The 26,485-nt window shown below is 46.7% G+C and overlaps 1 protein-coding gene and 1 long non-coding RNA gene across 2 annotated transcripts; both read left to right on the top strand.

The window, feature by feature from the left end:
* On the top strand, positions 1-24,371 carry LOC117887633 (CMRF35-like molecule 5). Its single transcript, XM_034790276.1, has 8 exons — positions 1-122; positions 2,765-3,042; positions 15,571-15,778; positions 16,840-16,978; positions 20,083-20,192; positions 22,219-22,271; positions 22,747-22,887; positions 23,515-24,371. The coding sequence occupies exons 1-8, from the start codon at positions 83-85 to the stop codon at positions 23,665-23,667; spliced, it is 1,122 nt and encodes a 373-aa protein (XP_034646167.1). The 5' UTR covers positions 1-82; the 3' UTR covers positions 23,668-24,371.
* Positions 4,128-5,882, top strand: LOC117886890. Its single transcript, XR_004648084.1, has 3 exons — positions 4,128-4,210; positions 4,919-5,061; positions 5,291-5,882. It is a non-coding gene; the product is annotated as an uncharacterized LOC117886890 (long non-coding RNA).
* Positions 24,372-26,485: the final 2,114 nt, after the last annotated feature.

Below are 26,485 nucleotides of genomic sequence, written 5' to 3'. Positions count from 1 at the left end.
CAGAAAGAAGGTCCCTGCGCTATCTCAGAGAAACCAGACTCTTGTGGCAAGAGATTCACCTGCTGAGGGAACCAGGTGGACAATGAGGATCTTCCCTGTTTTGTTTTGGATTCTCCTCAAAGGTGAGAATGACATGGGCTCTGTGTGGGAGGGGGAGACAGGCTCCCTGGCCCCCCACAGGTCCCATTGTCCATCATTTGCCCCCTCTTCTCCCCCAGTGGACAGCCTTTGGGGAGGCTCTCTGCAGGCTCAGCCAACAAGCCGGGGTTGGCTCCTGTTCTTTCCTTCCCGTTGCAAAGTGGGGAAGGTCTGGCTGGACCAAGGACCAGGCTCTAAGGCAGCCCCTAGAGAGTCATCTCTAAGGGTTGTGTCTCTCAGAGTCTATTGCCCCTTTGCACGGTTTGCCTCCTAACCCTCTTCCCAAGGCATATTGCTTTACCATCGGTCAGTGCAGCTTTGGGAGTAGCACCTCACAGCTGTCTCCTCCTCAGCTGGACTCCCTCTGTCTCCAGCAGTCCCTGGGCAGAGCTACTTTCCTCCTGCTCACCCCCCTTCCTGTGAGGAGTTCCTGCCTTTTAGGGTCCTCCTCCTCCAGGCTGAACAAACCTTGCAGGTGCATCTCATTAGCATGGAGCAGGCCCGGAGGAGCTGGTTAACCTCCTCCATAACAGGGTGAGGGTGAGTCCCTTCACAGGCTCTTTGTGGATCACTGGAAATACACTGAAGTTACTGGGTTTACACAGTTCACAAGCTCTGCTGGCTTCACTGTGGGAGCTTGGAAGCCCCAAATATGATGTTTTGGTAGTTTTCTTAAAGCCCTGGGGCCTGGAGCCATGTGATTTGTGAGAATCTCAGTTTTCATCTTTTAAAAAGTGCATTTGTAGCCTTCATGGTTGTGGGGAAAAAGTGGTTTGTACTGTAGGATTTTTCTCACATTCGTAGTCTCCTGCAGGAGTCTCTCTCTCTCTCTGCATCCTGTGCAGGGGTCTGAATCCTTTTCAGAATTCCCCAATGAACAGTTTGTTCCAGTGAGACAGGACAATCTGAATGTGAAGAACATATGGGGGAGGGCGGGAGGAGAGGGGAAACTTGTCTTGAGATGTAGGAGTGACGGAGCAAAGAGCCAAGTTAACATATGGTGTAAGGAAGTACAATTCTACTGAAATCATGGGGTCAAACACAGGATCTGCCTCAGAAAAGAGTCTGCATTGAGGACAATCACCCTGTCCACATACTCACAGTGATTGCAATGTATAGAGGGAGCTGCCAGGACAGGGACCCATGAGGGAACCTGCTTCATGGAATTCACTCTCACTCTTAGTCTAAAATAGGGAACCGTCTCGCCAGTTCAACTTTCACCTCTGGTACAGGTTTCTGGAGAGGAAGGGGAGCATTGAGAGTTGATGTTTGTGTATCAAGGCTGGAGTGTGTTATCACCTCTCTTAAAGAGAAAATGTTTATTAAAGAAAACAAACAGATTTCCACACAGCTTGAGTTCCAGCTTTGTCTCTTTTGTTTACTACCAATCAGACCCTAAGGATCTATACTGCACACAGCAGTTGGTGGCTGAATAGCATAACTACAAGGACACATAATTCAAGAGCAGGGGGATCCCCTTCCTAATTTTGAGGAGGCTAGTACATTTATTTTTGTTTGTACTAGTTTGTATTTTTAATATATGGCAAAGGCACCTAGAACCCTGCATAGGGGATTTTTATGTTCTGATATATTACATCATTGATACATTCTAGTACAGGGGTTCTTAAACTTCATTGCACTGCAACCTCCTTCTGACAATAAAAATTACTACATGACCCCTGGAGCGAGGACCAAAGCCTGACCTGCCCTAGCCCCACTGCTCCGGGTGGGGAGACCAAAGCCTGAGTCCCACCACCCTAGGAGGGTGGGGACACAGCCGAAGCTCAAGGGGCCCAGCAAGTGTTAGCCAGCCTTGGAGACCCCATTAAAACAGGGTCACAACCCACTTTGGGGTCCAGCCCCACAGTTTGAGAACCACTGTTCTAGTACCCAAAACTCATATCCTCCAAGATCTCCTGTCCCAAACTGCCCCTTGTCTCCCTCTTTATTTTATCTTCTTATTTATAAAGTGTACAACCAGGAGGTGAAATTAAAACAAAGCAAAAGGAAACATGTTATCAGCTAAGAGTAAAAGAAGCAGAAGTGTTTGGGTGTTATGAACACTGGAGGCTTTGCAAACTCCAGAGGGAAATGTCACCGCCTCAGAAGCACGACTCACGTTTTGGGGCATTTGGAAGAAAGTAAGTGAGAAAGGAGCAGCTGAGCTGCCCTTTGCTGGGGCGAGTCTCTTACTTCCAGGTGTGAGGTTCACATTCATCTATTCATGCCCGAGAGGTTAATTTAACCAGTGGGCTCGGATTCCTTCTCTTCCCTTTTCCCTCTGTCTGCTTCAGACAAGAGACACCCACACGTGCAGGGCTGGTGGATATTCTGATCTCTGGATGGTGGTTCATGCTGTGCATCTTTAGCACGAACACTATTGGTTATTGTGGTTATACTCCCCTGGGTGTCAGAGACTCTTCCCCCCTCCCACCAATATATTTCTTATAAGGTTTCCCCTGGCTCTTTGCATGGTATCGTGCCATCCAGTGCAAGGGATAGTAAGATGAAGAACACAGTGACCAGCCCGGGCTAAGGGAGAGGAGTCACTTGAGTTGCTGCCTTGTATCCTCGACCCTTCTGTGTAGGACAGAGATGACAAGTTTTGCTTTATTTTGTTTTTCAGGTTATTTCCATGGGCTGGCTGCCCTTGAACTGACTGGCCCAGAGGCAGTGAGTGGGCTATGGGGCAGGTCAGTGTCTGTGCCATGTCAGTACCATGAAGGATATCAGGAAACTCCAAAATATTGGTGCAGCGGAATAACTTGGCAGAGTTGCTCTAAAGTGGTTGAGACCACGGGGTCGGAGGCCGAGGTGACACGGGGCAGAGTCTCCATCCGAGACAATCACACCCTGCGCGTGTTCACTGTGACCCTGGAGAACCTGACACTGGGATTTACTGGTGTGGGATAAATCTAAGAAGCAAAAGTGATTTTAATTCCCCTGTTAGCGTGACTGTTTTCCCAGGTGAGTCCTTACTCTGATCTCTTTGTGGCAAAGCAGAGCCCACATGTAGCTCAAGGTGAGGGAGGGCAGGGTAGAGGCCAATCTTTGCTATGCCTGGCCCCTCTCTTTCTTGGTCAACAAGATAATAATGGGGTGGGGGAAGGATGGATTTGAGAAAAGCAGAGTGGGGCCTGGGATCTATATGTAATGATTCATCACATCACATCACATAGGAACCACCCTGGAAGGAAGATAGAGGTCATTCTCCTCTCCAAACCTGGCCTGCACCAGCTCCCAGGCTGGCTGCAGCTAGGAGATGCTGAGTCCTGCTTCGCTCAGCTGCCATTATTGCTGCCAGCCATGAGGCAGAACCATGTGGTAGATCAGCAAGGAGCCAGTCAGAGACAGAGGCTCCAAGGTTGTCTCTAGCCTGACCCCTAGCCCTGGTGTGGGGGTAGCAGCTTCAATATCTTCTTTCCCAGCAAAATAAGAGGTGTAGCTGCTGCCCTACATCAGTCCATCAGCTCCCACAACAGACAGGTGAGAGGGAGGTTGGGGGAAAAGATAGCTCCTCCACTCTACTCCAAACTTGCCTGCTAGGAGCTGGTGTCCTCATTACAGTGGCTTGGAGGGGCACCTACCAGGAAGCTTTGGGATCTTGCACCATCCTCAACCCAGGACAGCAGTTAACTCAACAGGAGTGGTTAAGTTTGGTAGCTCCTAGTGAATGCTTTTCTAATCAGAGTGGATGCTTTGCTCCACGTTTAATCCACTACATGATAAGGGCTAGTACGCCAGCGGTGGCTGCCAGTATGTGGTGGGATTCTCGGTATGTTCTCGCTCATTCCTTTTTAACCTACTACACATGGGTTGGGAGTGAGTTAATTGACGTTTGTGAAGAGCTTCCCGTTCAGCACATGAAGCCATGGTAGAAGTGTGGAGTGAGCGTTAACATAGTATAAATCACATAATGAGATTTTGTTTTTTGTCAAACAGAGTTTTTCTATTCTACTCCCTATACATCTTTAGCCTTTCCTCCATCACCAGGTGCACCGAAAACAGAGATGTCACATCCCGCACAGCCAAGTAGTAACTTCTCCTCAGGACCAGAGCTGGACTCCAGAAGGTCTGTTTGTGTCAATCTCAGTGCAATCCATGGCACAGGTAGCTTCTAGCCTCTCTTTCTTCTGGGAAGCTTCTAGGGCATCCTTGCCAATATCGTTCAGTGAAAATGAGAGGTTTCTCCAACGTGCTCCTATGCTGGAAACAACACTCCACATAATTGTATCTTTTGCTGAGATTTATCACCCCATCCCAACCAAAGTTATCTCAATGAAACCAGTTTGTCATCACGTCGCACCATAGAAACCCAGAATCAGTATTTCTTGTGATGAGGCTGAAGTTTGTTGTGGTCCTTCTAGACAGAGGAGACTCCATCACCTTCTATTCCTCTGCTTTCTACCAATTCCCTAACAAGAGCAAAGAATTCTCACATATATTGTATGCCACAAGAAAGTCTATTCTCAGGACAGCATGGATTCTGAGAGGGTAGGATTGATTTGTAGGTCAATGGGGAACAGCTGAAATGTTGAAGCGTCTGTCAGGTCTTGTCTGGGCCAACACTAACATTCCAGATGATTTTGATTGCTGCTTTCAGGTAAATATTGTGAGCAAATGGATGACCCCAGTGGATGGAGTTTGCTGAGGCCTCCACTTCACTGGGAAATCTCACTCAAACGTTCAGACAGAGTAGCCAGGCCTGTTTTATTCAGACAGGTTTGATCTCTCACGCACAGCCTTGCAGACCAGGTGTCATTTTCTTTCTCCTACCTAGATACCAACTCAGCAACCATTTCATCCCTTTGCTACTCCTGGGCTTCTTGAAGACCTCCATTTTCCTGTGCCTAGTCTGTGCTGCAATCTGGGTGAGCGTACAGAACAAGAGAAACTCCAGGAAGCTGGTGCCAGATGGACATGGTGAGAGTCTCCCCCATGGGGGTTATACACTGCATGGGATTACTTTTAGTCTAGTTTTATTCCCCAGCGTATGAATGAGGAAATCCCCCACCATACACTACTGCATAGCCCTGCTCAGCAGTTCAGAGAGACACACAGGAGTAGACTTATACAATGATGGGTATGGAAAAAGCAACTGACATCGAGTGCTTTATATCCAGTAACTGGTGGCTTCTGGTTTTCATTTCAGCTCATGACCTGCCTCATTCTGAGGTTAGGAACGGGTCAGAACCAGCAGAGGTTAGCAGACCACAGCCCTGTGCATCTACCCAGCCACCTAGTGAGTGCGATTTTCCTCTCACACAAGTGAGAATGTGGAACAGCTCCAGTGAAGTCTATCGAGCTACACGGGTGTAAATCCAGGGTCAGTGAGACAAGAATGAGAACCAGAGTCTGCATGGTGTGGGGGGGGGGGCATTTCTGCCCTAATTTTGAGGAGTCTAGTGCCCTAACTCTTGTTTGTACTAGTTGAGTATATTCTGAATATTTGGCAAAGGCACCTAGAACTCTGGAGAGGATTTTTTGATATTCTCTGTACATCTAAATAGATAAAATATTCAAATCACCAATACCTCCCAGTAACCAAAACTGCCATCCCTCCTAGAGCTTCTATAACAAACTGCCCATTCGCTCTCTCCTTTCACTTCACCCTCTTGTTATGAAGTGTGTAAGAGGCACATGAGGTTAGCACCAGAAAAGCATCAGATAAGAAAAGAAGCAGAAGCACTGGAGTGCTATTGATGCTGCAGGATGTGAGCAGTCACATTATGTCATGTGCTAAAACCCAAACCAATAAAAGCTTTTAAGTGAGAATATGGATGTCTGGGTGGGCTGGATTTGATCTGGGGGTCAATCAGTGACAGCTGAAATGCAGAAGAATCTGTAAGGCTGGGGGGGGGAGGGGAAATCAATGAGTTCAAGTTTAATTGATTACACTTGCTGCTTTCAACAGTAAGTGGTGCACATGGAGAGAAGAAATACAGCACTAAGATGGGAGGCTGGTGTGAAGATTAAATAAATTGGGGACAGTTTAGTGAAACGGAGTTACAATGAAACCAGACCATGAGAAAAATGTATGATATACACACAAATGCAAACTGACCATTGCACCTTTAACCAGATAAAAATCTCAGGATAGATCCCCAAGGATATGTTCACCACTGCACTTTCAACTAGTTAGAAGTGAAAGAAAAGCTCTTGGTGGTTTTTTGGTTTATTTGCTTAGCGTTCTCAAAAACAAACAAACAGAAAAACATATTGTTTGGCCCATCCTGACCTTGATTTCATTGTTCCATAACACTTCCGTTATAACAGACGTAGTTCTCTATTTGTAGAAGGCTTGCGGTATTTGAGTTCCTCCTTTCCCTTATTGCAGGCTAGACGAGGGCTCATATTCAATTCCTGTTGTTACTTCACTACCAGGCTAGGCCTCAGGCAGGAGGGAAGGATGAATGTGCAGCAAGAATTGTCATCTTGACAAATGATGCCCAGAATTCTATCCCCACCACTTGCAGCGGGCCATGGAGGAATGATGGAACACTGACCTAGAAATGAGGGTTTGGAAGGCTTTCAGACCAAGTTAAAAAAAATACCCGTAGGGATTGTGTGCGCCTTGGTTTCTGTGGAGCCCGTTTTCAGAATGTGCTGAGCATTCACGCTCTTTAGAAGAAAGTGACTCAAGGGGAGCATCCAAACACACTAGTCACTTTGGAAAGTCTTGGCCTCAACAGCTTCCACAATGGTTTAAACAGAATCAGTCCCTAGGACAGGCGTTGGTAACCTTTCAGAAGTGGTGTGCCGAGTCTTCATTTATTCACTCTGATTTAAGGTTTCGCGTGCCAGTCATACATTTTAACATTTTTAGAAGATCTCTTTCTATAAGTCTATAATATAGAACTAAACTATTGTTGTATGTAAAGTAAATAAGGTTTTAAAAATGTTTAAGAAACTTCATTTAAAATTAAATTAAAATGCAGAGCCCCCCAACCAGTGGCCAGGACCTGGGCCGTGTGAGTGCCACTGAAAATCAGCTTGCATGCCACCTTCGGCACGTGTGCCATAGGTTGCCTACCCCTTCCCTAGGAGATGAGTGTTCTCCACTTTGGGGCAGCCGAAGAGAAAGCTCTCGAGTAGTTGTGTATTAAAATGGTGCATTTTAGAATGAGTCTGAACACTTAAACAGGAACGAAGAAGAGATGCCCAACCAACCACCTACTAGAGTTCCAAGGGGCTTATGCTGCAATCGTGTTTATCTAGAAGATATCCCGTGAAGGTAAACAAAGTAATAAGCAATTTAATTTCACATGCACATGAAGATAATCCCATCAGAGATTATGGGCCTGGGCTGGTTAAATTGATTCTGGCGGAGCTTCACTGATTACAATTCTGCAGTCCTGGCTCAGTGTGTCTTGTCTGAGGTGGGTTTAAAAAACAAAACAGTTTTATCCAGCGCTTTGTTTCTTATACTGTAACAGGAGACCTGAGCCGGCTAACTACAGCCAGCAAAAATTCTTACAATCCAAGACTCAGATGGATGGACACACAGAGATTGATCCAAAACCAGCTGCCAGTGGCAGATCTGCCTGCCTGCCACCCATTAGACATACACTTAGTCAATGGGTTGCAAGCGTTTGAGAGAAAAATTCAGCCTGTTAAGTCTATAGTGAGGGAAGTGGTCAGTTTATTTTAGAGGTGGCTGTGACATTCTCCTGGTATTATCTGGACGAGTGATCTGCTAGGTCACTCCAATCCTCAACTCTGGAGCCAGGCTTACCCTGCTCTGCTGTGAGAACCCCCATTCCTGGGCTGTTCACGCACAGCCTCTAGTGTGTAAACTGCTTGGCTTGTGCAACTGAATGACACTAGCCAATATCTCCAGTCCCAGACACAACCCTAGGAACCTCCATCTTGCAGTGTCCAGTTATGCCGCTGGATGCTGCAAGCTTATATGAGTGCATCAGTTTAACAAAGATATTGATATGAACCAGGATTGTTATCCCAACGGGAGCCTCTGACACGCTTCAAACCAAACACACTGCTTCAGGTAGAACACACACACACTTATTAATTACAAAAGATTGACTTATAATCACTTAAAATCTAAGCACAAGAAGTTAGATTTGGTCAATGAAATGAAAGCAAAATGCATTCTAAGCTGATCTTAACACTTTCAGTGCCCTTACAAACTTAGATGCTTCTTATCACAGTCTGGCTGGTTGCCCTTCAGCCAGGTTCTCCCCTTTGATCAGCGCATCAGTTGCTTGGTGGCGGTGTCTGTGGATGGAGGTGGAAGAGCGAGTGCATGGCCAATGTCTCTCCCTTTTATCATGTACTTTCTTCCTTCGTGGCTTTGCCGCCACCCCCCCCCTTTCAGAGTCAGGTGAACATTACTTCATCGTAGTCCCAAACTGACCAAGGGAAGGGGGGCAGATCCTTTGTTGCTGTCTAGGCCAGTGTCCTTTGTTCCTGTGAGGCTGGGCTAGGTTTGTCCCATACATGCCCTGATGAGGTATGAACTGCCCCTCTGCTCCTGGAGAGTTTTGCCTGGGCTTGAGGACACATTTTCAGCCTCATAACTATATACATGAAATTACAACCTATAACATCACTATAACAACCATGCTCAATGCATCAGGAGCCTTCCAAAGACACCCGACATGACAAACTTTGTATTGGATCCCACACAATCATTTTATAAGGATGAAAACATGGGGGTGCAGGGTGTCCCCCCAGAGGTACAGAGTGTCACAGTGGCAGTGATTTAATATATTCTGAAATACACACACACACACCCCTAGTGATGTGATCCTGTGAAGTACCAAGCCCCTCCTCCACCACCAGGTATCCTCTGTTCCTATTGACTTTAATGCTGCATACCTCTCTCAGGTGGACTTCAGCACCTTGAAGGATCACAACAAGAGGTTTCCATCTTTCTAGATCTACTCAGGTTTTTTTTTCCCCAGGAGGCAGGTGGATGGTTTTATGTTTATTGGGCTAGATCCTCAGCTAGTGGGAATCAGATCAACTCCATCAAATTCAATGGAGTTATACCAATTTACTCCAGGATTTTCTTATCTTAGAATCATAGGACTAGGAAGGACCTTGAGAGGTCATCTAGTCCTGTCCTCTGCACTCATGGCAGGACTTAGTATTATCTAGACCAGTGGTCTCCAAAGTGGGGTGCATGCACCCGAGGGGGTGCACAAGAGGATCCTTGGGGGTGCACTGCAGGAGGAGCACTTTTTTTTTTTTGGCTTCAACAAAAATGGTAGAGCTGGCGCAGCAGGGGGTGCGTGCTCAAAAAATTTTTACTGATAGGGGTGCGCGATCAAAAAAGTTTGGAGACCACTGATCTAGACCATCCCTGACAGGTGTTTGTCTGACCTGCTCTTAAAAATCACCAATGATAGAGATTCCACAACCTCCCTAGGCAATTTCTTTCAGTGTGTAACCACCCTGACAGGAAATTTTTCCTAATGTCCAACCTAAACTGCCCTTGCTGCAATTTAAGCCCATTGCTTCTTGACCTATCCTCAGAGGTTAAGGAGAGCAATTTACCTACCTCCTCCTTTTAAGAACTTTTTACATACTTGAAAACTGTTATGTCCCCTCTCAGTCTTCTGTTTTCCAGAAGAAACAAACCCACTTTTTTCACTCTTCCCTCACAGGTCATGTTTTCTAGACCTTTAATCATTTGTGTTGCTCTTCTCTGGACTTAATCCAATTCATCCACATCTTTCCTGAAATGTGGCAACCAAAACAGGACACAATAGTCCAGTTGAGACCTAATCAGCATGGAGTAGAGTGGAAGAATTACTGCTCATGTCTTGCTTACAATACTCCTGCTGATACATCCCAGAAGGATATTTGCTTTTTTTTGCAACAGTGTTACACTGCTGACTCATATTTAGCTTGTGATCCACTATGAGCTTGTTTTAGGCCTCATGATGTAAGTACCATACTCAGTTACTGTTCATGCTTTTGGGGCATGATTAGACATTCCATTAAGAAAACAGGATGCAGGAGTTCAAAAAACAGGCCTGATTATGAAGAAAATATAAACAGAAGTTTAAAAATGGGTGACGTGACACTCCCTCCCAAAATAACCCAACCACAAAGAGCAGAGTGAGCAGCATCTACTCCTCTCAGAAGGAAGCGAAGCGGTCAAAAACAGGAACTCATAAACTAAAATTAAATAATTGTCCATAAGGGGTCATGCTTTTACTGTAGCCTATTAGAGGAGAAAGGTGGTCCTGGCTGGCCTAGTACCACACAGAAAACTCAACTTATTGCAGAGCGCGTTACTTTCCATTTAGCCTTCTGCTGCTCCGAGAAGGAACCAGGACAATGAGAATTTTCCCTGGCTGGGGCTGGATTGTTTTCCCAGGTGAGAAGGAGTTCTTTAGAGGTCAGTGGAATGAGGGAAGAGGCCTAAGAATCCTGCTACGAGATTTTTGTCATCAATAGCGGTGGGAGGAGGATATTACTAGGAAGGGACTGTTGGAACAAAGGCAATGGTTTCAAACCTGCGTACCCAAATTTAAACCTGCATTTAGATGCCTAATTTTAGACACACAAGTTTGAACATTTTGGCTAAAGAATAAATTCCCAGAAGCAGTCTCCAGGTAGGAACCCAAACTGGAGAACTCCACTGGGAAACGGTTTTTAATCTAAGAGCTGAAGCATTAAGGGAAAGTTTTCAATACTGCTACAGTAACTTTGCAAATGAGACTCTGGCTGCTAAGCCACTTAATTGAAGTGCCGAAGTCTCACTGAAAGTCAACGGGACTTAGGCACCTAGTGGGGTTTACAAAAAAACACATAAGCAGCCTAAGCACCTAGAGTCACATTAGTTACTTTTGTAAACCCCACTAGGTATCGTGCTACAGCTTTACTTGCTGAAATACCTTTGGAAAATCTGCCCTTTGATCTGCTGTAGATAGGGTAGCATTTTTGAAAGTGATCTAAGTGGTTTGGAAACATTCAGGTACCATAGAATGTTAATACTTGCCTGCCAACGATCTTCGAATATTTCCATGCGTGCCTGCTGCTGAAAGGTCAGGAGGTTTGAACTGTGGCATTAACACCTCTCCCCTACTCTAAGCTTCATGCACTTTGCTGAGCTGATAATCTATTAGCAATATGACTGATGGCAGTTCTGTTCCTCATGCGTACAACCAGTGTGCATATGCACCTTGGGATATACCGTTAGAAAAATTGCTTTGGGGGTATTAGGTCTACTCACCTGCTGATATATCTGTTTGGTCAAAAGAAATGTTTGCTGCAACATGCCTGCAGTCTAGCACAATGATAAAAAGGACTGGAAAATTGTTAGAGGACAGAAAGGCATTTCCCTTGATTATAAATGAACATGCTCATTTCTGTGAAAGTACTTCGGTTGAGGAGTATTGCTTTTGGGTACAGAATTGGCTAGGTATTGGATTTGGAGATTAGCTTGGGTAACAGTCTTCGGGGGTAGTTAGCGAGTCGCCTTCCAAATTGGTCTGTGCGGATGTTTGCGAATTCAGCCCAAGGTTATCTAAAGTCACTAGTGATGTTGAGTACCTCGAAGGCCCCCACGCCCCCCTGCAGCAATTGTGAGGCATGAGTGCTCAGCACTTTTTGAAAATTCAGAACTCTTCAAAGAGGTTGCAAACAGGGTACTCAAAAACCACAACTCTTTTGTGAACTCTTGGCCTTTAGTGAGAAGACACAGGTTTCTTGACGCTCACGGTTGGGTATCCTACAGACGCCAGGAGTATACAAGTAGATGTTTAAAAATTGTCTATTTGTTTCTTATTCATTTTATCTTCTGTGCAACATGGATGTAACAAAGCCCTGCTGAACAGCCTGGTTCCCCTCCTCCTATCACCTGTCCTGGTGGCTGTGTAGTAATGGAATTTCCTCTCCACATTCAGACCTGTCACAACTGTAGAAACACTTTGGACTCACAGCAATATGATCCTGAAGGGAAGAAGTGTCCCCCTCCCCTCTCTAGGTTTCTAATACCGCACAGTGAAGGAATTGAAAGGAGTTTGGTAGGTAGGTGGCTAGCCGAGTTCCTGGTGATTACTTTAATGCTGGTTGCAATCTTATTAATAATGATGTGTTAGGGTGCCTATAGCCTCGAAGAGGCATCTTTATATCATTTAAGGGTACGTCTATACTTACCCGCTGGTTCGGTGGCAAGCAATCGATCTTCTAGGATCGATTTATCGCGTCTTGACTAGGCGTGATAAATCGATCCCGGAAGTGCTCACCGTCGACACCGGTAATCCTGCTCCGTGAGAGGAGTAGGCGGAGTTGACGGGGGAGGCTGCCTGCCGCGTGTGGACCCGTGGAAGTACCTTTAAGTTCGAACTAAGATACTTCGACTTCAGCTACGTTATTCACGTAGCTGAAGTTGCGTATCTTAGTTCGAACTGGGGGCTTAGTGTGGACCAGCCCTATATCTAAATAAATAAAATGCTCGATAATGTCAGAGCATCTTGCAAATATTAGGTTAAAAGATGCACTGGTGTTTTTCCACTCCCGGCCATTGATTTTTTTTTAAATAATAAAAGGTGGGGGAAAGTGGAGCCAAAGAGGCCAGAATGTTTGTGTCACTATCCTAGATGAGGGGTGTGTGTGTGTGTTGGGAGATTTAACAGCACTTTGGAACTAAAAAGCGCAGGTTATTAGTTAATTTCAGAGAAGTTATTTAGGTAGGGCTGGAGGAGGAAGGTATTACAGACGATCAGGGCCAGCTCCAAGTTTTTTGCCGCCCCAAGAAAAAAAGTTTTCCCATGCCCCCGAGCCCCGCCCCAACTCCACCCTTTCCCCGCCCCATTCCAACCCCTTCCCCAAATCCCCAGCCCCGCCTCCTCTCCCGGGCACACCGCATTTCCCCTCCTACCCCTCCCTCCAGGCTGGGAGGGAGGGGACAGAAGCGGAGCGGCAGTGCACTCGGGGGAGAAGGTGGAGGTGAGCTGGGGGAGGGAGCGGTTCCTCTGACCCCCCGTTACTTCCTGCGGCCCTCTCCGCGCCCCCCACCGCCGCAGCTCACCTCTGCTCCGCCTGCTCCCCTGAGCGCGCCACCACCGCGCTGCTTCTCCCCCCTCCCTCCCAGGCTTGCCGCGCAAATCAGCTGTTTTGTGGCAAGCCTGGGAGGGAGGGAGGGGGGAGAAGAGAAGCAGCAGCGCGCTAGGGGGAGCAGGCAGCAGTGGAGCGGAGGTGAGCTGGGGGGGGGGGGAGCGGTTCCTCTGGCCCCCCCCAAGGGGTTACTTCCTGCAGCCCTCCCTGTGCTCCCCACTGCTGCAGCTCACCTCTGCTCAGGGCCGGCTCCCGGCTTTTTGCATCAAAAACAAAACCAAACAAAAACAAACACACAAGGAGCTGGAGTGCTGCCCCTTGGAAAGTGCTGCCCCAAGCACATGCATGGAGGGCTGGTGCCTAGAGCCAGCCCTGCAGACAATCCCATCTTCCCCACACAAGTGAGGAAAGAAGAAGAAGAAGAAGAAGAAAAAAAAAAAAAAAAAAAAACGCACCAAAAAAAAAAAAAGGAAAACATTTAGTCTGTTTTTGGACAGCCAAGCCAATGTTTTCTTTTGATACAAGGGAATCTACACGAGATAGGAAGATACAGGTAACTAGTTCTGAACTGTCCGATTGTAAAGATGCAGACAGTGCTACCAGCCAGTCAGACTGGTTCCTCATCCTGGTGCTTTTTATAAATCTTCTCTGCTAACAAAACCAAAAATGATTAATTATTGGGCTGCTGGATGAGCGAGGTGCTAAAGGAGCGCTCAGGGAAGACCAGGCCATGGCAGAGAAGCTGAATGAATTCTTTGCATCAATCTTCACTGCAGAGGATATGAGGGAGATTCCCACACCCGAGCCACTCTTTTTAGGTGACAAATCTGAGGAACTGTCCCAGATTGAGGTGTCATCGAGGAGGTTTTGAAAAATATTGATAAAATTAAACAGTAATATGCACCTTGGACCAGATGGTCTTCACCCAAGAGTTCTGAAGGAACTCAAATGTGAAGTTGCAGCTACCAACTGCGATATGTAACCTGTAGCTTAAATCAGCCTCAGTAACAGATGACTGGTAGATAGCCAATATGACACCGATTTTTTAAAAACAGGCTCCAGAGCAATCCTGGGAATTACAGGCCAATAAGCCTAACTTCAGTACCAGGCAAATTGGTTGAAACTACAGTAAAGAACAGAATTAGACACATATGAACACAATATGTTGGGGAAGAGTCACCACAGTTTTTGTAGAGGAAAATCATACCTCATCCTCCTTGAGTCAACAAGCGGATAAGGATGATCTAACACATATAATGTACTTGGACTTTCTTATTTACTCCTTTATATAAACACAAGAACCTGGGGACACTTAATGAAATCAATAGATAGCAGTTTTAAGACAAACATAAGGAAGTTCTTCTTCACACAATGCACATGTCAACCTGTGGAGCTCATTGCCAGGGGATGTGGTGAAGGCCAAAAATATAACTGGGATCAAAATAAGAATTAGAGAAGTTCATGGAGGGTAGGTCCATCAATGGCTATTAACCAGGATGGTCAGAGATGCAACCCAATGCTTTAGGTGTCCCTAAATCTGACTGCCAGAAGAGACCATAATGATTGTATAGTCTGACCTGCACATTGCAGGCCACAGAACCTCAGCCACCCACTCCTGTAATAGACCCATAACCTCTGGCTGAGTTACTAAGTTCTCAAATAATTGTTTAAAGACGTCCAGTTACACAGAATCCACCATTCACACTAGTTTAAACCTGCAAGTGATCCATGCCCCATGCTGCAGAGGAAGGCCAAAAACCTCCAGGGTGTCTGCCAATCTGACCCAGGGGAAAATTCCTTCTCAACCTCAAATATGGTGATCAGTTAAACCCTGAGCATGTGGGCAAGAGCCATCAGTCAGACACCTGGGAAAGAATTGGCTGTAGTTACTCAGAGCCCTCCCCATCTAGTGTCCCATCTCCAGCCGTTGGAGATATTTGCTAATAGCTGTCGCAGATCGGCTAGATGCTATTACAGGCAGTCTTGTCATCCCCTCCATAAACTTATCAAGCGCAGTCGTGAAGCCAGTAAGATTTTTTGCCCCCTCTACTCCCCGTGGAAGGCTGTTCAGAACTTCACTCCTCTGATGGTTAAAAACCTTCATCTAATTTCAAGCCTAAACTTGTTGATGGCCAGTTTATATCCATCGATTCTGTTCACTCCCTCTGAAGCATTTGGCATTGGCCACTGTCCAAAGACAGGATACGGAGCTAGATGTACCTTTGGTCTGACCCAGTATCGCCGTTCTTATCTCCATTTCTTTCTGGATTTTTTTTTTTTTTTCGTAGGATGTTGGGCTTTGATTGGCCCTCAGGAGGCAAGCGGTCCCCTGGGCGGAGAACTCACTGTACAGTGTTGGTATGGCAGAGGCTACGAGAATTATATTAAATACTGGTGCAGAGGAACAACTTGGACATCATAGCTGTTACAACAGGGTCAGAGGCAATTGTGAAGCACGACAGAGTCTCCATCAAAGACATTCACACTTTCTGCATGTTCATAGTGACCATGAAAAACCTCACAGAGAAAGACTCCGGGACTTACTGGTGTGGGATAGACAAACTGGGATTGGATCTCATGTTCTCTGTGAAAGTGAATGTTCTTCCAGGTAAGTTCCTGCATGAGTCTTCTTTGATTGTTACTGCCTTCAGTCTGCACACAGACTTGTACTGGAACAAGGGGTGTGAATTGTAACCAGATGTAATTACTGCAGTGCACGTTTGTATGTAGATCAGTCCGAAGATGTAAGCTAAACTGATAAAAACAATTTTAAACCTGGGGTCTAGGAGTGTCCAAGCACAAGGTTGTACTAGTTGAACTAAAGTGGTTTAAAGTCAGGTGTAGTTAAATCAGTGCAACTGTGTTTTTAGACCAGGCCTAAACTGAAGAGAAATGTACAAGGGATATAAACCCCCCTGCTTCAGGGCAAAAACCAACCACCAAATGAGGGGAGCTGGAAGAAGTGTCCCCTATGAGCAGATTATTCCCTAATTATGGGACTCTTGCCCCTTCCTCTAAAGTAGTGGCCGCTGTCAGAGGTACATCAACATGGACCACTGGTTTGATCGAGTACGACAATTCCCATGTTGCAGTATAAATAAGTGCCAGAGATGGGTGTAGGAGAAAGAATACTGACTTGGGCTAGGATGGCTTAGGGAAGAAGAAGGGAGGCCAGAAACAGCCGGCAGAGAGAGAGCCTAGTAACAAAACAGAATGTTTAAGTTACACATGTGCAGCGGCAACTTGGCTGTGTCCGCCCTGAGCTGGGATATTTTTGCTGAAAGTCAAACTCTCGTTACAAGTTAATTGGAGCTTTGCGTGCGTCGTAGTCAGGCCGTTAATACTATATTTGTAAGGCGATGGGACAGGGCAGCGATCACTGCACAGGAAACCAGGCTTCATCTTTCTAAACCTTTAATAGCTATTTGCAGTTTCAGTCCACAAGAAATAAACCAGGAGATCTAAGTAGAGCTACAGGGTTAAAACCAAAGCACCCCACATCGCTGCTATGTAAGAGCTAGGTATTATTAATAAGAGTCATCCAGCAAATGCATAAACAGGGTGTTCAATACCCTGAAGACAAAGGCAGGTATATACTCAATTAATATGAAGCCAAAATATTCGGCAAAAATCAGAAGACTTAACACAGCTAAGTCTGCGTGTTCACAGCTGTTCCTGCCTCACCACCCCCAGCACCAATGAGACAGACAACAGTGCATGCTGCCTCCACTGAGTCTCCTTTCAGATGGACTGCCCCTGAAGTGGCTGAATCCAACTCCACAGTTCACAGCAGCGACCCTCCTGCAGGGTGAGTGTCCAGGCACATTCTAGAAGGGTCATGACCGGGATGTGGGCAGTCTGACCTAGTGGTCAGAGCAGGAGCCAGGCCAGGTCTGGATACCAGGAGACCTGTATCTGAGATCGGCCAGAGGGCAGACCAAGAGTCAGGTGTTACCAGAAGATCAGAGTCCAAGACAGACCAGAGGCCCAGGCTCACAGGGTGTGCCAGATCAGGATGTCAGAATCAGGTACCATAGCTCCCCCCAGCCCTGCCCTGACTCTACCCCTTCCATGAGGGCCCACCCCCTCCCTGCTCCTATTCCAACTTTTTTCCCCAAATCTCTGCCCCGGCCCCGCCTCTTCCCCCGAGCACGCCACATTCCCGTTCCTCCCTCCCCCTCCCGGAGCGGCCTAACAGCTGTTTGGCAGTGGCTGGGCAGGAAGCACTGGGAGGTAGGTGGAGGAGCAGAGACGTGGCACATTCAGGGGAGGAGGTGGACAGGACGGGAGCTTGGCTGCTGGTGGGTGCAGAGCACTCACTAATTTTCCCCCCATGGGTGCTCCCCCCTGGAGCACCCACGGAGTCGGTGCCTATGTCAGGTACCAGGAGCTGGTAGCCCAGGGGATGCGGGCCTAAGCATGGAAAAACCCAGTTGCACAGACCATTTCCTGTACCTCTGCTCAGTTTAAATAGAAGCAGGAACCAGTCAGGACCCTCTGAGTTTTCTCACTCAGATCCCAGGACTGGAGTCCTCGGTCAAAGTTCAGGTTTGCGTTCCGGTGGCACATTGGAACATACCGGCTGTTAAGAGTCCTGTGGACCAGGGCTCGAGACCACCAGCCCCTGACAAAAGGGCACTGTGGGGGAGCCCATTTCATGGAACATTCTGGCACGGCCGGGGTTTCTACACTGCTCTCGGAGGGCAGGCACTCCCTGCAGAGGACACCCATAGTGCTGGAGGTTTAGAGACATGCTCAACTCCAAGAGCATCTGTCTACACTGGTAAGTTTCTGTGCAGTAAAGCAGCTTACTGCGGTGTAACTCCTGAGGTGTACACACTGCCAAGCCACTTAGTGCACAGAAACTGCGCAGTTGCAGCACTGTTAAAAAAACAAAACAAAACCACCCCGACAAGAGGCGTAGAGCTTTCTGCACCGGGGCTACAGCTCCGCAGTGCCAGTGCTGCAGTTGGCCTCCGGGAGGTGTCCCACAATGCCTGTTCTCGCCTCTCTGGTCATCGGTTTGAACTCTACTGCCCTGCCTTCAGGTGACCAACCACGAGTCCCACCTCTTAAATTCCTTGGGAATTTTGCAAGTCCCCTTCTTGTTTGCTCGGTGACACGTGCAGTGGTCTCAGTGCATCTTTCCAGGTGACCACGGCTGCTCCACGCACCAGGAGATCCCCCGCTTGGAGCAATACCAAACTGTTGGACCTCAGCAGCATTTGTGGAGAGGAGGCTGTCCCAGTCCCAGCTGCAGTCCAGCCATAGGAATTATGATACCTACAGACAGATTTCACAATGCGTGATAGATCTATTTTCCAGCCACACACAGGTCACACCAGCAAGCCTTTCTTGGCGTGGTAGAAACAAACTTTACTTTTAGGTTGGAAGCAACAAAAATCAGAGACAGCTTTATTTGAGCAATTGCAAGGGAAGAATACAGCTGGCAGAGAGCATTTTTGCCTTGTTTTTTTTAAAAGTACAAACAAAATCACACAAACATTTATATTTTTTGTGACGTGCATTAAAAACATTACTTTTTTTGTTTTCTTCAAAACATCGTTCTCAAGGCTAGGTCACACAGATTATTTTGCTGTTTCTCACTTGTTTCTTGTTTTTAAAAGAGGGCGTCATCACAACCCCTTTGTCCGGACTGAACACACCTATGTTCTTTTTTGAATGCATTATTACAACCCCTCAACTTAATAGGTCTGACTTAAACCACACATTGGCTTACCCTGGGGCAACACCACATTTCCCAGCCCTGCGTATGCACACAACTAACCTTACATGGGGCAACCAGTTCCCCAACACCACTTTGTGTCTGATTTTGTTGCATAAACAAAAGTTCGCATGGCGTGAGCCCAAAGGGACAGACGGCCCCACAGTCAGTCCTCCTCTGATACCCCAACAGAGATTTCAAGAGGTCTCTTACCTCTGAGTTGGCGCCTGGGGTTCGAAGGGGGACGGTCTGTAGTGGTCACTGCATCAGCTGGGCATAGCCATCCAAGTCACGGCACCAAATATTGTGGTAGAAACAAACTCCACTCTTAGGTTGGAAGCAACAAAATCAGACAGCTTTATTCAAGCAATTGCAAGGGAAGAATACAGCTAGCAGAGAGCATCTCTGCCTCAGTGTCTCCAAAGTACAAACAAAAATCACACAAACATTTATACCTCTTGTGACGTGCATTAATTAAAAACATCGGCATTTTATTTAGGCTATTTTTTTTTAACTTTTTTTTCCCCCCCAAAACATTGTTATCTCAAGACTAAGTCACACGGACTATTTTGCTGTTTCTCACTTGCTTCTAATGTAAGACCTGCTTTTACAGGTCTCGCAATATTAGGCTAAAATTTAGCTCAACAATTGCTCTGTCTCTGCTGTTAAATAGCTGCACTTAAACCCTCCTCTTCTTTCTCTGCTTCCACATTGGCAACCATGAGGGCTGGAGACTTTTTAAAAAATGAAAGCGGAGACTCTGCCCTCATCACAGGACTCCAGGGGCTGAGGCCACAGGCAATTGCACCCAGAGGTTTTCTAGACACGAGACAAAGCACACACATCACTGCCTGCCAGTTCCCATCTGAACCCTGCTCTGCCTCGCTGAGCATTAGGAATGTAAATGTAAAAAATTAACTGGCTGCTGAAGTCAAGGGACTAGCACGTAGACTGTATGGTGCGGAGTTAGGAGATCCAAATTCTGTTCCCAGCTCTTCCACTATCTCACTGTAGCACATTGGAGTGAGTCACTAAACGTCCATGCCTCAGTTTCTCTCTCTGCAAAATGGGGGTAATACTCACACGTCTCAGCCAAAGGCAATGAGCTCTTTGATTAAAATGCTACCTAAACAAAGTGCAAGTATCAAGCAGGGTAGAAACAGACTCTCTTTTCCTCTTGCTTTTAGTACAACAGACCCAGCCCTCCATATCCTGACCCCATGCATCCTGCTGGTTCTGCTTTTGATTTTGCTCACCGTTGTACTGTTTAGAAGGATGACGCAGAGGAGAAACAAAGGTAAAAATGATCCCTTTCCCAAGGAATGAGTCACTTTACTCTTCACTCAGTGCGGCCTGCATATTCAGGTTCATTTCTCTGACCCGCAGCGCTCCTTCCACCAAACGTAACTGCAGAGAAACTGTCTCCAAATATATCACAAGCATCTAGTCACAGCCACTCCCACCCCAGCAACCCTTCACACAGAGAGGGCATGTGAAAATTGGAAGGCAGCCGGTCTACACAGGATCAAACCCCAATCCCAGTCATAGCATAGGCATCTAACACAGGCCAGCTGGATGGGTGGGCTTGTTTATTTCTAAGAAGCCTGCAATTTTTTAAGTGCATACATTCCAATAGAAATCAAAAGAAAACAATTGAGAAACCCAGCAGTAGAGGGTCTCTCACTAACCTGATGGTGAATCACCAGCTCTTTGACAGCCACTGCTATAAAGGCTTTCTGTACCTCCAAAGCCCCAGGCTGGCTTGGGTTTTGCACTCTGGGAATTGCTGAACCCCTGACTTTATTAGCCACAGCTGGGCTAGGCAGGTTCTAACGGCCAGAAACAAAGAGACAAATTCCATCCCTCCTGGAACAACCTCTGTAAGACCTCCTTTTATTGGCTAACACTGATCTTTCCTCCTAGCTTCAATGACCTGCAGCTGGGCTTTAATGAGCCTCATACAGGGGCTAAAACCCTGCAGTTCTCTTTTACTAGCTCTGGCACACGGTAAGAAAGAACGCTGCAGCTGTTTAGAAAGCAAAAGGAAAATTAATGATTTCCCCCACCCCGCTTGTATCACACACACACAAAGCAGAAGAGCCAGGGCTTGTCTACATGAGAAAGTTGCACCAGCTTAACTTCGCTTTCTCCTGGCAGGAAATGTCTTGTGTCCACACACAAACGGTCTTACATCAGTTTATCTTGCACCTTCTTTCAAAAAAATTAAACCTCTACGGAAGCAACTTAACTATTTTGGTGGGGGTTATATCAGGGCATCCCCATTCCATGGTGCCCACAGCCATTCCGTTCGCCCTCCGACTGCTATCCCATGGTGTGTCATTCACACCCAAAGTGACTTACCTGGTTACCTGTTTGTACTCCATTATCCTGGAGCCACCTTAACCACATGAGCCTGCTGGGTTTAAATGCTGCTGGCACATGCCCAAGATCTTCTATTTGCATCTCAAACTAGTTACAAGTACACAGAGCCTGAGGCCACCTTGTCCCAGTGTCTCTCTGCATTGCTGATGGCAGCAGACTCTCCTTTGGCAACATAGCTGGCTCCCAAGAAATGCTCCCAAAGCCAGGCATAATGATCCCACCATGGGAAGCTGAGGCCAGTCAGACCAGTGTTAAACTCTCTGGCAAGTTTCTGCCCTGCTTAACTATGGGAAGTCCTCCCTGGGTAGTGTTGCCGGGCTCTGTCCTCTCCTTGCTAAACATATCCGCAGACTCCTAACCTCATGTTAGCAGGAAAGAGGGGCTGAGCTGTGGAGGAAGGGCAAACACACTGTAGAGCCAATGTTACCGCTTTCCACATGCAGTGAAAAGCAGAGTGGATCTGGGGATCCAGAGACCTAGAACCACTTCTGTACTGGGAGGTTCACCTGGTTCATTTAGGCCAGTGGTTCTCAACCTGCGGCCCGCAGGCCACTTGCAGCCCAATCAGTACAGAGCTGCGGCCCATGTGACATCCTCAGGGTCATACAGGTAATATTGGCTGCGGCCCACAATGGTAAATAGGTTGAGAACCACTGATTTAGGCCTACTGGGCTGAGTCCATGTTAGCACCACTGGGTCACCCAAGTTCAGTGGGTTACATAGGTACCTAGACAGTCCAGTGTTTACCAAACTCATTCTCAAAAAGCCCTTAGATGATGAAAATTGCTAAGTGTTACGCCTTTTCCGAGGAGAGCTTCATATACCTGGCACTGCATCGAGGTGCTCAGCTATGGGTGTGCCGAGGGCCTTAGAAACACCTAGACACACCTAAAAATAGCTTGACTTCACCTTGATGCACTTCCTCTTTCTGGTTCTTTCAGCCCTTGAGGGAGCGCCTGGACAAAGGGAAAAGAACTTCCATCCCTATAGGCTGGTAAGGCAAACCCGAGGCAGATGCCTGAGTTTAGAATATTTCACACATTGCTCAAAAGCTGAAAAAGGCAATGTTCCAAGGATCGGTCACCTAGTGCTGATTATCAGCCCTCGAAAGGGGGCATCTGTCTCCCCTGTGCTGAAGTAACTGCAGATGTGACCCACGCTAGCACAACGTGTGACTTTCTCCCCCTCTAGTGGCTGGTCCACATAAAAAAGTTTACTACAACTACCACTTAGCAGAGTTACTGCTGTAGCGTAAGTGGTGTCGTTTTCAGTCTTTTAATGCTGAAAGTGTCAAATTCAACTCCACTGATGACTCTGTTTAGGGGTCATTATTCAAACACATTCAGCAAAGGTGCAGAGGAGAAACTGATTCCTCGTTTCTCTAGCCCTATAGCTCCCCAGTGTGGACCTTGGGAAGAAGGGACTTGGAGTTTTCTCTTTGTTCTGAACACCTCACATGCCTGTTTCAGGTACCTGGAAACACCCCGTCGCCCTTCGTTACCAGTGAACCTGCAGCCTCTTGTAAGGCAGCCATCTGCATGCCCATGGAGGAGACACCGGACTCAGCAGCTGATGAGGATGCCTATGAAAATGTCATTCATGAGACCCAGGTAGGAAGAAATCCCAATGGTTACCACTGTTAGCCGAGTGCTGCTGGAGAGCGTCAGTCACCAGCATGGGAATTCTTCATGAGACCAGAGCAGGGGATAAGGCTGGTCAGATGTTTTCCATCAACATTTTGGATTTTCAATAAAAGAATTCATAGCTAGATAGCATCTATGAAGTTTTGATTTTTCATCAGAAAACCAAATAGCCAAAAACTGGAACATTTTGCAGTTTGGGGCAGTTTTCAGCTGGAATTGGTTTTGGGTTTTGTTGCTGAAAACAAAAGAAAATTGGTTTTTGGTTATTTGATTTTTTGAGGACAAGTCCAAGTTTTCCATGGAAATGCCAAAAACATTTGGGTTTGTCCTACTTTTCCATGGAAAAGAGACATTTTCCCATTAGCTGATGGAGTAATTAAGTAATGAAGAGAATGTGTGGGCAAATTCTTCCCTCTGGCCTTTCCTGCACAGAGCCTTTTCCTCTGTCTTAAAGATCACCAGTCTCATCTAGTGGCAACAGCTAATGAACTCTACAGGAAAGTGCAACAGAATCAGTTGAGGTCATTTTTCGCTGGTGCCCGGAGCCGCTCCAAACTAATCTGCGTCCTCTGATTCATGGTGCTTTTGTTTCAGGCTTCAAGATCGACAGAAGAGGTTGCTCCTGGCACAGTGAAATTTCCAACCTCACATCAGCAGACCATCTATGCCAATATGAATCCAAACACACGCAGTAGGACATCCCCCTCTCGTCATCAAGGAAAGCGTGGGAAAAAAAATACTGGATGAAGCTCAATGCTCTTGGAACGTTTCCCCTCCTACTGTTGGAATTTTTAGCACTTCTCATTTCCCTGCAGTTACATAGAAGCTTTCAGATTCCTGTTCCTCCATTATTCTTCTTATGCCAGGTCCCCCTGTACTGACATGCTAGTGTTGCTGCTGATTGTGTCCCATTCCCAGCAAGACTGTTTTCACAGATTTACTTACCGCTCAGTGCTTCACGTTCTTCACATCAACTTGAAACAGAACGTATTCCTGGTGGCTTCACCTTCTGGATGACTGGGAGCATTTCTAGAAAGACTTTGTATGGGTCTGCAGGTTTGGCACACTCCCCCTTTGTCCGCCATAATTTCCGCGCTTTAAAGTTAGACAATTGCTAATAAAAAGCTCTTTCTCTTCCGGACTGAGTTCCTTGGAATGACTCAATAACAGGGTGCCAAGGACAACATGGGAAGGGGCTGATGTCAGATTGTATCTGTAATAAGTGATCCACTCAATTCCTTCGGTGGTGTAGACATGCCCATAAAAGGTAGTCTGCACTAAGCTGTATTTCCACTCTCCCAGGATTTGGAATCTCTTAGAGGTGTTTGTCTCTCTGCAGCCCACGCTCAGGGGTATCTGAATCCTGATCATTCATTACTAGCAAAATTTCCCAATGAACAGCTCATGCCAGTGAGACAGGAGAGTCCCACTGCGATGAACATGTGAAACGGGCTGCAGAAGTAGGAGAACAAAGAGCCAGATTCACAGATGGCATAAACAGCTGCAACTCTACTGAAATCATAGAAACAGAGTCAGCAGAGACGAGGTTACCCCCTGTAGCCTTTTATTCTATTTAATGTTCATTATGCTTCAGGGGGTTCAGCTCTGGCGGTTATAGTCTCAAGTTCAATAGAGTTATCTCTGTTTGTTCTGGACCTAGAGCCCATAGGAACACATGAAACCACAGATAATTGCAAGAGCATCTATCTTTTAGCAGTTTTATTAAAGTTACCAACAAAATCATAAATGTCGCAGCATATACAATTCCAAATAAAGATAGGTACCATGTACTAGTTATAACCACAGACATAATCACCTCCTGCTAGATGGTGTTAGAGCCTGTTGGCCCTCTCGTGGATTGATAATCCATACGGGAGTCGTTTCTGCCGGAGTTTCTCATAGGAAGCTCAATTTTCCTGCTCTGGGCACCCTTTTTTATACTATGATTCTGTCTATTCCTACATTCTGTGCATGGACATGAAAGTGTCAGTCCTCTCTTTCTTATCCGTCTGTGTCCCCTAGAAACACAAGGAACCTTGAATTCTACAGACTGGGTAGGTACCACCTTTATCTTGTGGTTAAGGCACACATTGGAGACAATATGTGTTGTTACAGCATTTTATAATTTAAATTGAATCTTTCCAGCTAGACTTTTGCAATATTACCAGTTTGTACCTCTTTTCCCAGAATCTTTCGGGTTATTTATCGGTCATTGACTTATGCCATTATTTCTTAGCATAACTTCTTGGTAAGTTCAGTGGAGTTACACTTGCTTACACCAGGTATGAATTTGGCCCTGGGCTCTCCAACCCCCTGATAAGAACCTACATACCCTGGCCTGGGAAACAGAAATAGACACCTCCAGCAGACTTCATCCTCTGAGAACATTGAGGAAATAACTTCACTTGACATGAGAAGAAAATCAGGCCCATGGTGTGGGATACTTTGCGCAAAGCTGGAAAATGAATCCTCCTTCTGCTGGTTCCGATCCATTGCTAAGAACTAGCAAAGAGGCAGTTCCTGAGCTGTAACAAAAACAACGACACCACCAGTGACTGTTCATGACACACTTCATGCTGGGAGCTTTTTGTTCATAGCCATCGTGGGGTGAGTCTGGTTCTATGAATTCCTGATCAGGGCTATAGAGCAGTGAGGATGTCTCCCTATTCACACACGGACTCATCACAGTCCTATGTAAAGGTTTCGGTCAAATCATGGCCCTGCTAGTACACCAGAGGGGCATAAAGGGGTGCAACTTAGGTATCCATGCAGGAGAGGAAGCAGATGCAGTGGAGCACAGGACAGGTAGAAGCTAAAGGTTGGGGAATGGGTAGATCATTGGCTCCACCTCCACAATGAACCGGGCAGTGTAGCTGAGCCGATTCACCACTGGAAGTTCTCCACATCAGTTATAGAGCTGGCGGTTTGCTCCATCCCTGAAGCAGGGGGAGAACGGAAGGGACATTGTAACTTGGGCAGTAATGATCCGCCTCCCAGGGTGCTCCAGGGGCAATGCAACAACTACCCGCCCCTTACTCTGCTCACAGGAAAGCTATAATTGAGCCCTTGGTGTTCAAGAGAAGACTGAGAACATTCCCATGGAGCGTGTCACACCGGCGTGGGAATGTTGGACGCTCTCACCTTGTCTGTCTGGCACCATCTCCCTGTGGCTCCTCCTGTCGCGTACGCTCATCCAGATCACAGCACAGACTATGCACAGGAAGAGGAGACCCTTCAATAACATCAGGAGCAGGAAACAGATGATGCTGGGTTGGAATCTATGCAGTGGAAATACAATAGAAACTCTAAAACTCTGTAAATTTGACCAAACTCCTCCCAATAAAACATTCTGGGGCTGCTCCCAGGCTGAAGATACGCACAGAATTTCATTGTAGAAGATGCAACACACAGAGGCTCAGCACCCTGCCCTTATAGGGAACCACAGCACCTACTTGGGGATTCAGTCATCCTGTTGCACAGTCTGATGTGCAGGGCCGGCTCCAGGCAGCAGGCACCCAAGCACATGCTTGGGGCGGCACCTGGTAAGGGGCGGCGGGGGGAGTGC

This window comes from Trachemys scripta, chromosome 14 (genome assembly GCF_013100865.1).
Source record: "Trachemys scripta elegans isolate TJP31775 chromosome 14, CAS_Tse_1.0, whole genome shotgun sequence".
In the NCBI taxonomy this organism is placed as follows: Eukaryota; Metazoa; Chordata; order Testudines; family Emydidae; genus Trachemys; species Trachemys scripta.
This window is presented reverse-complemented; position numbering and strand designations above follow the sequence as displayed.